Here is a 12,128-nt window from a genome sequence, read left to right on the forward strand (position 1 = left end):
ACATTACGTTTGTCACAAACCGGATGTCAAATGACAGTGAACTTTAGAGTAAACTGTACCACTTTGTAGACAGCAGAACCAATAACTCAGTGCCCAAAGGCAAATAGAGCCTGACACAATGCCAAGGTGATGGGCAGTTGCGGGACGTGCCTACATTGTCGTGGGGTGTATCACAGACACCGGATATTCAGATCTTACAGGGAATTCAAAGGAGCAGCAGAATGATTAAAAACTGGTGTATCTTTCGGTCGGTAATACAACTTGAGAAATTATCGTTTCAAAGAAAGGTCATCACATGCAAAAAGGGAGAGATGGATATAGATGGTAGAAAGGGTAATTATGTAGTGTAAGTTGGAACAGAACAAACAAGGAAGGGTCTGTTCTCAAAACAGTATGCCAGTAAAGTCCCATTAAAACAATAACAGAAGAAAAATGTCCGCACGTTACCATTCTAATAATGATACCGCCCCCCATGTGGCTGTTGAGGGTGAGGTGAAGGACTCATCCTTTGATCTGTTGTGTACGGATCCACCTCCATACTCATTCCATTGTCTCTGTACTGACTATAGTGATTCGGCGAACTCGTGTTACTCCTGTCCCATTGCTGACTCCCGTTATAGTCTTGCTTATAAGGAACGTACACCTGAGAATCATTGGGTACAGGTCCTTGATAATGATTCTGTCCGTGGGTTTGACCATATGGATGCCCACCGTATCCGGAGTTTGCGTGCCCGTAATCGTTTCCATACCCGGCAGATGCAGGGCCGACCGGCGATACAGTAGCAGCAGACATAGAATAAGGGGTCGGGGTCGCCGACGGTGTCGCGATGGGTTCTTGACGTGCAGCGGCTCGTCTTCGGCGAGATATACAGATACCAACGAGGGCTCCAATGATGCCCAGCGCTACGACACCACCGACGATGATAGCGATGAGCGTCCCCGTACTCAAAGATCCTCCCGACTTCTTGCCGTTACCACCGGTCGTAGAACTGTCTGCAGTGCCAGAAGCAGAGTCAAGGCGTTTGCTTCCAGGTAAGGCGGAGACAGATAGCAAAGGTTGAGTCTCGATTCTACCGGATCCAACCCGTACCAGCGTGCCGTTTGAAGGGATACCATTGATGGTGACATAAACCCAGGCTGGTCCAGGCTGGAAGATGTTGGCGTTGGGAGGCATCTGAGATACATGGAGGGTTAAAGATCCGTCCTTGTTGACTGTGTAAGTGTTGTTCAGCTGTAGGTATCGCTGACCCATGTTCATCGCGTGAGTCGTCCACCCAGGACGAAGGACGGATACACGGGTGTTATCAGCGGCAGAATTCGAGGAGCCGGAATAAGAACTTGCGGGGATAGTTACGTCAAACGAGTCACCTCCGTACGTGAGGGTTGTAGGGATGCCGGAAGGTTGAGGACGTGTACTGGCCGAGAAGTAGGGAGGGTAGAAAATCTCAGCTCGATATTCGGTCGGGAAATGTGTGGTCAGGTTGACATCAACGTTGGGATTGGAACCAGCGATGAGAACTGAAGTATCGGGAAGAAGTATCGCGGAGGAATGATAGAGACGAGCAATGTTGGACGTTTGTAACCCGGTGTTAGTCCATCGACGGCCGGCCTTGGCGTTAGGATCGTAGAGGGCAGGTGTACCGACAGGTCCAGAAGCCAAGGACATTCCGAAAGGCATGTCACCATACAAAGCAGTCTGACCAGTATGATCAGCGTACCCTGCAGTACCATTGAGGCCGCCGTTAACGACCAACAACTGGCCAGTGGGAAGAATGATAAACTGGCCCATGGTTCGGGTCTCGAGCATATCATCGTCTTGCTCGTACTTCGGGGCGGAACCATCCAGTGGCTCTGGAGTGATACGCTGGCAATCTGCAGAAGCAGGATAATTCCATGTATCTATTTGTGGCTTTCCGTAATCACCCCATGCGTCATCTGGCATGTCAGACCCACCACACAACAAGATGGTGGGGTTGTAGTTATTGGCAGGGGTAAGGGGAAGCATGGCTACGGCACCTGAGGCGGGGTACACACGGGCAACTCCACCAGGCATCTCAGGAAGAGCGGTCTCCGTGTTCGTCTGAGGATCCCAAAGCACTACGAAAGGATGTGAACTCTGGGGAAGTAGTTGAAGGAAGGAAGGAGGTGTGAACTTACTGGTAGAGACGTTGGCTTGAACGAACATCTTTCCCGACGGCATCATGAAGGTGTGGGCATACGAATTCAAGCCAGAGGTCTTTATCATGAATTGCATGACCTCAGCCTTTCTTCCGTTCGCTGGATAAAACTCGTAGGTGGGCTCAGCAGCACCACCCTCAAAGGCAGGATCTGTGTTCGGATAGTTCCGGTTGATATACCCGCCGTTCACGAAACCACCAATAAGAGCGATCGTCCCATCACCGAGGGGCTCAGCTGCTGAATACCATCGTTGTTTTTGCATTGACAATACCCCAGGATTGTCAAACCACTGACAGTCGGAAGAGGCAAAGTTGTCGGAAGATCCACAGGGATTAAGAAGCCGAATGGATTTAGAACCGTCGTAGTTTTGATAGGTAGCATCGAATGCTGCGGAAGCACCACCAGGATTCCTCTGCGACCCTATGTTACCACCAGGACCGACAGCACCATTACCACCGAAAGTTGCGTAAGAGCCATTTGGTAGATGCATTCCGGATGCACAGAAAACATTTGTCTTGATATCCATCAGGTCAACCTGGTGGGTGTTAATGTCCCTATTGTAATCATCCAAATTGACGAATTGATCAAGAAAAGTCATTAAATACATACCACACAGCGCCCCAGGCAGGATGACCATTTATTTGGGCTTTGTTTCCCTCTGCTTTATCCACGAGGTAGACTTTTTCGTCGTTACCGACGAACATCTACTCACCAGCAGTAAGAGAAGAGAAAAAACTTGGAGGAAGAAAAAGACTGACCATCATAGCACTGACTTGAGTATTGCCTCCATCTGTAAAGGACCCTGGAGTGACTGCCAGCGTTGAGGAGGTTATGGTTGCCAGCCCAAGGGCGAGCAAAGGTAGAGATGAGAACATCTGAGGAGTGGGTAGTTGTAGGCCACTATACTATGAGATAAAGGAGAGAAGTAAGTTGATTGTTGAGGGGAGCGACGAAGGCAGTCGGGCTCGTCGTGGAGGGTAGCGAGTAAAGGAATGTTGGATGAAAGAGCCTGGGATGAGATGGGAACCCTGTTATAGAGATTTGGCCACGCCTGTCACCGCGGCAGCCGTCGCCGAAACTTTTTCCCCGTCACCCGATCGGAGACCGTGACCATGCTCAAATTAATAATAAAAATAAATTTGTGTTCTCGTACAGTTCTCGTACAGAAAATCAGTACCAGCGTATCATCACAACACTCTGGGTTTTGGCATTCATCCCACTTCAGTAGGGCTGCTCAATTCTAAAATTGACCGTCAAAATTTTTGACTGTCCGCCCTGTCTGAGCTTGAAATCATAGCCAAATGGTCAGTTGATGGTCGTGAACGGTTAGAGACGGTCAATTTGAGAATTGAGCAGCCCTAGTAGCTCATGCTCAGTTCCTGTAGGCTGTAACTCTTTCGCTGTTGCCCGCGGTTCAATCCTCCAGCAAAAATTTTCCACTTCCATCGTCTTCGTTGAGTTCCTCGTCGGAATCGCAGATATAAATGACCACTCAATACGCGTGTCTGAGCATCCACACTGGCAGCAGGGCAATATTCCAATTTACAACGCAACATGCTCGTCCTTATATCCCTTTAATTCGCATAAATTCAGTCATGCGTAGAAAATTGGTAGAAAAACAAAGGGCTGGATACCGAATAAGCTCTATTGTCATCGAAGAGCTACTTAGAAGACGTCGTCGCTGTTTTGCGCGGCTATCAAGGCTATCAAGGCTGCACAAAATCCACTGTGAGCTGAACGGCTCTACGTCTCGTTCTTAAATGTTGCACCTGATTAAAGTCTTTTGCGGCCCTGTCATCTCCTTGTCATCTCCTGTTGGGCCAGCTGCATGTTGGGAGATTGTGGCTTGTGGACGACGATAGACTGGATCATCGACTCATTCGATCTTGTAGTGATGGTCACGAGAAACATAACGACATGGTAGAGTCGAACCAAGAAAAGTTCCTCGCACAATGCCTTCTACAATATATCCTCTCAGTGCCGTGAAGTTGACCCGGAGGACACTATTCCGACTCATTGTGAGGCAATGCAGGCTGTCCATGTCCTTCTGAGGTTTTTAGCGACATGCAAGACAGCTTTTCACGAACGTTCGAACACAGTTTATCGTCAGTTGGTCGTCAAACCCGCCTCGAGGACCTCAAATCCAAGGAGGAGACTAAGACTACTGCGTATTTTACATCTACATAGGTGTAAAGTACTGTGAACTCGTATTCATACACTAAAGTAGCTAAAACATCTTGTTTTGAGCCCGTCCAGATGACCCAACAATGACCCTCCCCTATGGCATACCCTCCCAAAAGGCATACTTTTTGATCCTCACCGAAAGGTATGCCTTATGGGAGTGTCAACTGTATTCGCAAGCTGCACAGTCAACAAACTGCATTAGGTTTGTTTCTTCTACCCCCCTCTGCTTATATAATTTTGCTTGCTTATGTCACTGTACACAAAGCATACCAAACAGACGCTTTGGAGTAGATTCTCATTTCGATAGAGTTGCGTTAATGGTCAACGTCTATGTTCTTTGCTCTGGATCCTAATCCCCAAGATCAACCTGGTCAGTGCCGCGTAAACCACGTACCCAAACTGAATCTCGAAAAGATCATAACTTGGTTGAAGGGCTCGAAGCAGTCCTTAGTAGGATGCGGATGTAGCTCTGAATTTTTATCGACTCGATAGGACATAGGCTAACCATCGTTACACGCCGATCACAACGAACCTATCTACGATCAAGGAATACCATGCTCGTGATCCCCTGAGGACACAGTGCAGGTCAGTGTTAAAATATATCTAGAAGGAGAAACCCCATAAACAGGTGGTGCTCGTTATTCAATGCAGCAACCGTCTATCATCCATAGGGTTACTGGTCTTCTCAGGAACATATGTTCCAGTAATCAGGTTGATCTGTCGGGTATCCGAAGGTCCTGCAAACGTCATTTCCAACTCCAGAGCTGCCTTCACATTCGCTCCTTCGCCTGTCCCTCCACCTTCCTTTTCACCATTGGCCATGTCGATGTGGCAGAAGCAGCCGTTGTAGGTAGCAGAACTACTCGAATTGCCGCCACCTCCCCCTGAACTCTCAGCTGTCACCGGCGCAGTCATCACCCAGCAACATGCCCGTACCCAACTTTTGAACACAAAACCCCTGCATCTTGTCTACACATAGCATAGAGCAACTCCCCCGTGGACTCATTCAACCTCTTATGATACACACTCCCCATCAACCTGATATACCTTCCCAAAATATTCGGTCGTTCATCCAAAGGCTTCTCAGGATCACGCTCCATATCCTCAAGAACAATCCAATTACAAATCCTGTTGCGGGCGGATACGTCGCCTATACAGAGATGTGTGGCTAGGATGATTAGAGGGGAAAGGATGTCGTCGAGGTCCTCGGATGGATGTTTGGATTTGGCAAAGTCCCTGATGGAGTCGGAATCTGGGGATTCGGATTTGGGGAGGTAGAATGCGAGGGATTTGTCGAGCAGATCTTGGGTGTGTTGAACAACGTCTGGTCGTTCTGCAGATGACATGTGAAACCATTTAGAAGCGTTTACGGGGATGGTTATCAGACTATGTATCGCATTCACTAATGGTGGGTGGAGAGGTGTAGGTTCGGTGTAACAAACACTGACTCCAAAATCCGAGCATCAAAAACTTCACCGGGCTAGCAGCACCAGAACCACCACCACTGCCGCTCCCATCTCCCTGCCCCAACTCTAATTCCTTGTGCACACGCTGACCAAACACTCTCGCCCTCATCGCATCAAATAATTCAACACCCAACATGACCAACGATAAGAGATGTAAAGGATCAACAATAACCGAATGATGAGGCGGTACTGCTTGCGAGGGTGATGGCAAAGGGGAAGACAGTAAAGTCTTCTGTGGTCATATGCTACTACCACTACCAGACAAGGACTTGGAAGAACGGGGTCTCGAAGATAATATCGTTGCCTCAAGTGAGGGTGGATAATGGCTCCACGAATTGTTAGTGGAGCAGGAGGTGGTGAAGACGAACACGAAAATATGGGATACAATGACACCTGCACCTCTTCCTCTACTTCTCGTTCCCAGTCGGCCTTGCTCCAATGTCTAGCCCGGTGTTTATTGCCTTGTATGCGTTCACGACTGGAGGCCCACCATAGGCTTCAGAAATTATCTGCCACTTGCTTCTTCTGCCTTGAGAGTCCTGTGGGATAAGATCGTGGAGAGTCTGCTGTGATATTTGGAATGAGATATTCTAAATTGCCCATATGGTCAGTCAGGAACGACGTTGGACAGATGAAGGCAGTCGTGTATATGTCCGAGAAGAACGTTGAAAAGGACGCAAACGGAAACAGAAAGCTTCGATAAATAGGTTGTGGTTTGCCTCAGGTTCTTTGGGTTTTTGACTGGGCTCACATCGGATTCAACAAATCCCTTCCAATTTTTGAGTAGCACTCCCTCGTCGCCGAAGCGGAGAGATCCTCTATATGCTTCATCCAACACGACCTCAATTCCCTTCCGATTTTCTACCCCAATAAAAACGCCAAATCCAACATCAGTACACGGACTTCTGAAGCATAATCCCATGGGTACTTATGGAAAGGTATGGCAATGCCGAACCTCAAACTGTAAGCGCTATCGATCTCTGGCATTTGGTTCTTCATGGGTGAATTGTGCTATCGAGACATAACATGGGGAAACAATGAGCAAATCTGACGGAAATCTAGCAAAATCATTTCTACTTTATGTGAGAAGAATAAAGAGATATTCTTGAGAGTGACTACAGCAGGTAGTCTTAGCAGCTAAGAGGTTTCCACTACAGGTGGAAAGATGACCAGAGGCTTCACTACAGGTGAAGGGAGTAGAACTGATAGTCATTGAGGTAGACTAGCTACATCTTATATACTGAGTCCAATAGGCAAATATAGATAAGACTGTATGGTCTGTACTGCTGCAGATTGCTGCGCACGACTGTGGTCAACTGCAGAATGATAGTAGTAAGAGGTGTGCATATGGGATGGTGGTAACAATCATAAAGTAGAGATAGAAGAGAAGATGTAATAAATATTCCAACACTTTACCTAACATATGTTGTTTGTTCTCCAAAACAGTCGCCATGTACGGTTCACAATTGTAGTTACGATGATGAAACATTGTTTACTTGAACTTGGTATTGATGACTACGTTCAAATTTTCAGACTGGAAACGGCGATTTCAGAAGGCTTTCGAAATGATCATAAAAAATTCTAATGCCGCTTGCTGAAAGCGGTTTGTTTCTTGCGGCTTGTCGGCTTGCCAACTTGATTAACTTGCTTTAACTTGCTTATGTAAAAGTCACTTATTATTTTCCCACGCCGAAAAATTCAGGTGTGTGCACGGACCAGGCGCGAAACTTATCCAGGGCTTACAATGGACGCCCTAATAGTCAAAGCCGATGCCATCCAACCTTTCTCACAAAAACGTAAATCCAACAAGAAGTCTTCACCCGGCGATCCTGGTCCATCATCTTCTTCCAAAGCTCACGACCAGACATGGAAATCAATTGTGAAACAAAGCTCGATTCCCAAGTCTTTACGACCGACAAAGTCTCTCCCAGACGGCGTCGTACTCAAACACAATCACATAGCAAATAAGAAATTGCGAGCAGAGTTGGTGAAGACGTCTTCCCATATTGCACAATCAAAAGCTTTACTGGAGGATGCGGAGTTTCTATTGACAGGGGAAGAGGGTAAGATGGAGGTTGAAGGTGAAATGGAGAGAACGTGGAGGGTTGGGCAAACAGAAATTGAGCAGGGTGCGGGTCAGGAAGCCGCTAAAGGACGGAGGGAGTTCAGATTAGAGGGTGGACCGTACAGATCACGGTATACGCGGAACGGAAGGTGAACTTCAAGTTTGAACGTAACTCATCGGTCCTCATTTGACCTCTCTAGACACCTGGCCATTGTTGGAAAGACGGGTCACACAGCGACATTTGACTGGCAGACAGGAATGCTACACACAGAACTGCAATTGCAAGAAACATGTCGAGACATAACGTATGCTATCCAATACCTCCATCCAAACCATGCTAATCCTCTTGCTCGTAGATTCTTACAAGACCACTCATATTTTGCGGTAGCGCAGAAGAAATATGTCTTCATATATGACCGAGATGGTGTAGAGCTGCATTGCCTCAAGTCTCATATCGAGCCTACACGGCTAGAATTCCTCCCTTACCACTGGTTACTCGTTAGCATAGTACGTCGACTGACTGCGCGATTTTAACCAACCTTATACTATCAATCTAGGGCAACGCTGGTTATCTCAAATATCAGGACACGTCCACCGGCCAACTTTTAGTGGAACACCGTACGAAATTCGGATCATGTACAACCATGACACAAAATCTTCACAACGCTGTTATTCACCTGGGGCACCAAAATGGTCTAGTGACCCTTTGGACGCCCAATCTTCCTCACCCAGCGGTACAACTACTATCTCATCTTGGTCCTGTGAGCAGCGTGTCAGTCGATCCCAGTTCCGGTGGACGGTATATGGCAACAGCAGGTAAAGATGGTACAGTGAAAGTGTGGGATTGCAGGAATTGGAAGGGAACGGTACGAGAGTGGAGCGTACGGGGAACGGGAGATACAGAAGTAGAGTGGAGTCAGCGGGGAAGTCTTGCAGTTGCAAGTGGTGGAAGTGTGAATGTGAGCTGTCGTTGAATAATGTGAGGCATGGGGCGGTTGACTAACCGTATTCCCCCTCCTTTCTGGCGGCGTTAGGTCTATTCCCCACCCTCAATTCATACCCCATTACCTGGACATACACAACCACCGCTATACCTCACTCACCCCATACCAAGCCGTCCGTTAACGTCATTGAGGTTCACGCCATTTCAGGATATCCTGACGGTCGGTCATTCCGCCGGACTGTCGAGCATTCTTGTACCTGGTGCAGGCGAACCCAACTTCGATAGTACCGAAGCAGATCCGTTTGAGAACAAGAAAGCTAGAAGGGAGAAGGAGGTCAAAAGTCTATTGGACAAGGTACACACTTTCTTGACAAATTCCCTCCTTGTTCTAAGTTGTCCTTTAGATTCAACCAGATATGATCACCGTCGATCCTGACTTTATTGGGGGACTTGCTCCCGTCTCTAAGCTTACCACCAATCAAACTCATCAAGGAAAACCCTCTCACCCCGTAGAGGTACCATTTGCCAGACTGTCGAGGATGGAGAGGTTGAAGATACAGGGCAAGGCGGATGAGACGGAGGTTGTGGAAGGTGGTGAGGACGGCGAGGGATATAAAAAAGACAAAGAGGAGAGGGAGAGAAGAAGGATGAGGGGAAAGGGGAAAAGCCTGAAACGGTTCGTCGGGCGTTCGCGTTATAGAGTATTGGCTAACACATTTTTCATCGTATAGGTATCTGCGGAAACAGCGCAAGAATGTTATTGATCCTGCTGCTGTAAGTCACTTCCTTCTTAGCACATGCACTGTCCACTCACTGGCATCGTACATACCGTCTAGGTCGCAATTCGGGCGAAGCTCGAAAAACAGAAGCAAGAGCGCAAGCAGGAGATTTTGAAGAAGAGGGCTGAGGCAGCCGGTGTATCCTTGCCTGGAAGTGGCAAAGTGTCAGCGTTGGACAGGTTCAAGCGGTCTACATGATTGCTTCGGACCTGCGCCGTACAGTAGCTCTATTAGTGCGCATCGTGTGGTGCTTGCTGCACGTTGGACAGTCGAACGTGACGTCAGCTATATCAGACGCTATTCGTGGACGTTAAACATATACTTGCCCTCCTTCCACACTCTGAGCATGTCTTCTCCGTCGTACGATTACTACATAACAGCTGTTCGAGACCTCGTCCAGGCATCGGATATCCAGAACGCAATTTTGAAACTCACTAGACCTACTCTCACTGCAATTTCTCGTATTACTTCGGGAGACTCTGGTGATCAAGAAGTCGAAGATACTCTGTACAACTTGTGGTCTGCTTTCATTGCCGAAGCTGAAAGCACTTCCGATGAATCTGTTCATGCCAAACTCATCAAAGGGTTAGAGGCTATCAAATCTCTTCCCCCCGCGATCATACCAAAGAAGGGGAACGAATCAGAGCAGGAACAGTATTCGAACTGGGGCGGGTTTGTGTGGAACGATCTGCCAATACTTGGTGCCAACATGAGGGAAAAGTGGAACTGTGAGTTCTGTTGTCGATCGGTCTCCAATGTCCTTGAGTTCTCAAAGTGTTCTACACAGATCAAGATAATGGTGACGAGGAAGCACGCGCACAATGGGTCAACCTCAATGCCTTTGTTGCGCGGATCGCTGTTGCGCATATCGCAGGTTTCGAACTCTACGCAATCTGGAGCTTGCGGGATGCATTCGAAGGAACAGAATTTGCCGAGAGAGGCGCCCCGCTGAATGGTCTCGTCCCTGCTGCTGCACAATGGATATTAATCGCTGGTCGACTCATGTATCACAGTCAGAGGGTGTGGATAGTCCCGACTAATCAGGGAGACCCCGCAAGGGGCGGCAGTCTGATTCCGGTTATCAAGAAGGGATTTAGTAAGGAAAGGTGGGCATTCTGGAGGAAAGGTTTCGAGATTGTTAGCCAATACTTGGGAGAACAGATTGGGAAAGGGACGAGAGCAGTAGCGATGGAGGCATGGGATAAAATGAACGAGATCGAACGAAGTGGATCAGCCTGATTATGGAGAAGTAAACGACAATCAGTTGGAATTTTTATATATGAATATATCTGTACCCAGTCTCAGTAATCGTAAGTGGCCGTAAAATCGATATCGCTACTAACCTTCATTACATATATGAACTCCTCACTTTTTGCCCCCACCGCTGATAGTCATTTTAGCCACTTGTCCGTCTGCGTCCTGGATTTCTACCTCAATATCATCAGCTCCGTTACTGTCGTCTGCTTCTGAATCCTTGTCATCCTCTTTCAGATTCTCGTCGAGTTTCATCATTTGTACCAGCCACTTTGCGCCTTCTTCCCACCCTGAAAGTTCTGCCTCTGCGAACGATGAATGACCCGCATTATTTTTTATATCAATCAAATCGATACCAGGTCCATCGGGGAACAAGACAAGCTTTTGGATCGTCGTGAGATGTGAATTAAGAGCGGCCCAGTGAAGTGCGGTCGATCCAGCGTGGTTTTGGGCCGATAAAAGTGAAGGGAGAATTTTCGGCAATAACAAGTCAAGCAGATCTAGGAGGAGACACCTTGAATACGTTTCAATGTTCGCGATTTTGATCTCAATATCCATACAGCTCACCATCGTGTCCGTTTCCACAAACCATATGGAGGATGGTGTTGCCATTCCCATCTCGAATCGACGCCAACGGTTCGTGTCCATGATTTCGAATAAACTCTTGAACATCTTCAAGGTCCCCGTATCGACACGATAACAGGAGGTCATCCTTTTCCTCATCCGTTAAATTCGACATGTGTGGAAGTCGAGAGTCAAATGTGGTCAACCGAATGAAGTTTGGAATTCATCACGTGACTAGGCGAATTTCCGAGGACTCACCCTGTACATTATATTAATGATCGCATAACGGAACGCTTGCATGATGTCGAGGAGTATTTCTTTTACTGAAACAGGTCACTGCGGCGTAATGGCAGTCGGGACTCGTGATTGACATACCTCGACCCTTTTCAAGACTCGTACAAATTCATTGGAAAACATCAACCACAGGAAGAAGGTAGTTCGTCCTTCCGAACATCGCTGTGCCAAGGCTATATTCTCAATGTTCGCTCCGGCTTTCCTCGTTCTCAGGTGTGGGTAGTATCTAACATCCTCCCTACAAGAGTCCCACCAAGACTGACTAGAATATCAAGGATAATATATTGTGTGTGTTTACCGGTAATTTCGTGCGACTTTTGTGCTGATCGGATAGGGCCGGTTCTCTGCCTCTATTCATTTACTCCGCGTCTCACTCACTTTCCGACCAACCCGAATCGCCT

The 12,128-nt window shown here is 47.6% G+C and overlaps 6 protein-coding genes across 6 annotated transcripts; 2 read left to right on the forward strand and 4 right to left on the reverse strand.

Annotated features, from left to right (window-relative positions):
* Nucleotides 1-198: 198 nt before the first annotated feature.
* Nucleotides 199-3,198, reverse strand: E1B28_005870 (uncharacterized protein). Its single transcript, XM_043150464.1, has 4 exons — nucleotides 2,937-3,198; nucleotides 2,788-2,882; nucleotides 2,158-2,732; nucleotides 199-2,097 (listed from the first exon to the last, which is right to left on the reverse strand). Exons 1-4 carry the CDS (start codon nucleotides 3,051-3,053, stop codon nucleotides 452-454), a joined length of 2,433 nt encoding a protein of 810 aa, XP_043011552.1. The 5' UTR covers nucleotides 3,054-3,198; the 3' UTR covers nucleotides 199-451.
* Nucleotides 3,199-5,004: 1,806 nt separating this feature from the next.
* Nucleotides 5,005-5,184, reverse strand: E1B28_005871 (uncharacterized protein; the record flags this gene model as incomplete). Its single annotated transcript, XM_043150465.1, has 1 exon — nucleotides 5,005-5,184. The coding sequence occupies one exon, from the start codon at nucleotides 5,182-5,184 to the stop codon at nucleotides 5,005-5,007; it is 180 nt and encodes a 59-aa protein (XP_043011553.1).
* A 92-nt stretch (nucleotides 5,185-5,276) lies between these two features.
* Nucleotides 5,277-5,964, reverse strand: E1B28_005872 (uncharacterized protein; the record flags this gene model as incomplete). The annotated part of the gene is made up of 2 exons (XM_043150466.1): nucleotides 5,277-5,695; nucleotides 5,766-5,964. The coding sequence occupies 2 exons, from the start codon at nucleotides 5,962-5,964 to the stop codon at nucleotides 5,277-5,279; spliced, it is 618 nt and encodes a 205-aa protein (XP_043011554.1).
* A 1,608-nt stretch (nucleotides 5,965-7,572) lies between these two features.
* On the forward strand, nucleotides 7,573-9,813 carry E1B28_005873 (uncharacterized protein; the record flags this gene model as incomplete). Its single annotated transcript, XM_043150467.1, has 8 exons — nucleotides 7,573-8,042; nucleotides 8,094-8,198; nucleotides 8,250-8,400; nucleotides 8,451-8,852; nucleotides 8,928-9,191; nucleotides 9,241-9,512; nucleotides 9,568-9,610; nucleotides 9,673-9,813. 8 exons carry the CDS (start codon nucleotides 7,573-7,575, stop codon nucleotides 9,811-9,813), a joined length of 1,848 nt encoding a protein of 615 aa, XP_043011555.1.
* Nucleotides 9,814-9,961: 148 nt separating this feature from the next.
* On the forward strand, nucleotides 9,962-10,854 carry E1B28_005874 (uncharacterized protein; the record flags this gene model as incomplete). Its single annotated transcript, XM_043150468.1, has 2 exons — nucleotides 9,962-10,343; nucleotides 10,403-10,854. The coding sequence occupies 2 exons, from the start codon at nucleotides 9,962-9,964 to the stop codon at nucleotides 10,852-10,854; spliced, it is 834 nt and encodes a 277-aa protein (XP_043011556.1).
* A 25-nt stretch (nucleotides 10,855-10,879) lies between these two features.
* E1B28_005875 (uncharacterized protein) lies at nucleotides 10,880-11,601 on the reverse strand. Its single transcript, XM_043150469.1, has 2 exons — nucleotides 10,959-11,601; nucleotides 10,880-10,904 (listed from the first exon to the last, which is right to left on the reverse strand). Exon 1 carries the CDS (start codon nucleotides 11,590-11,592, stop codon nucleotides 10,981-10,983), a length of 612 nt encoding a protein of 203 aa, XP_043011557.1. The 5' UTR covers nucleotides 11,593-11,601; the 3' UTR covers nucleotides 10,880-10,904; nucleotides 10,959-10,980.
* Between the last annotated feature and the right edge of the window lie 527 nt (nucleotides 11,602-12,128).

Source organism: Marasmius oreades, chromosome 3 (genome assembly GCF_018924745.1).
Source record: "Marasmius oreades isolate 03SP1 chromosome 3, whole genome shotgun sequence".
Classification (NCBI taxonomy): domain Eukaryota; kingdom Fungi; phylum Basidiomycota; class Agaricomycetes; order Agaricales; family Marasmiaceae; genus Marasmius; species Marasmius oreades.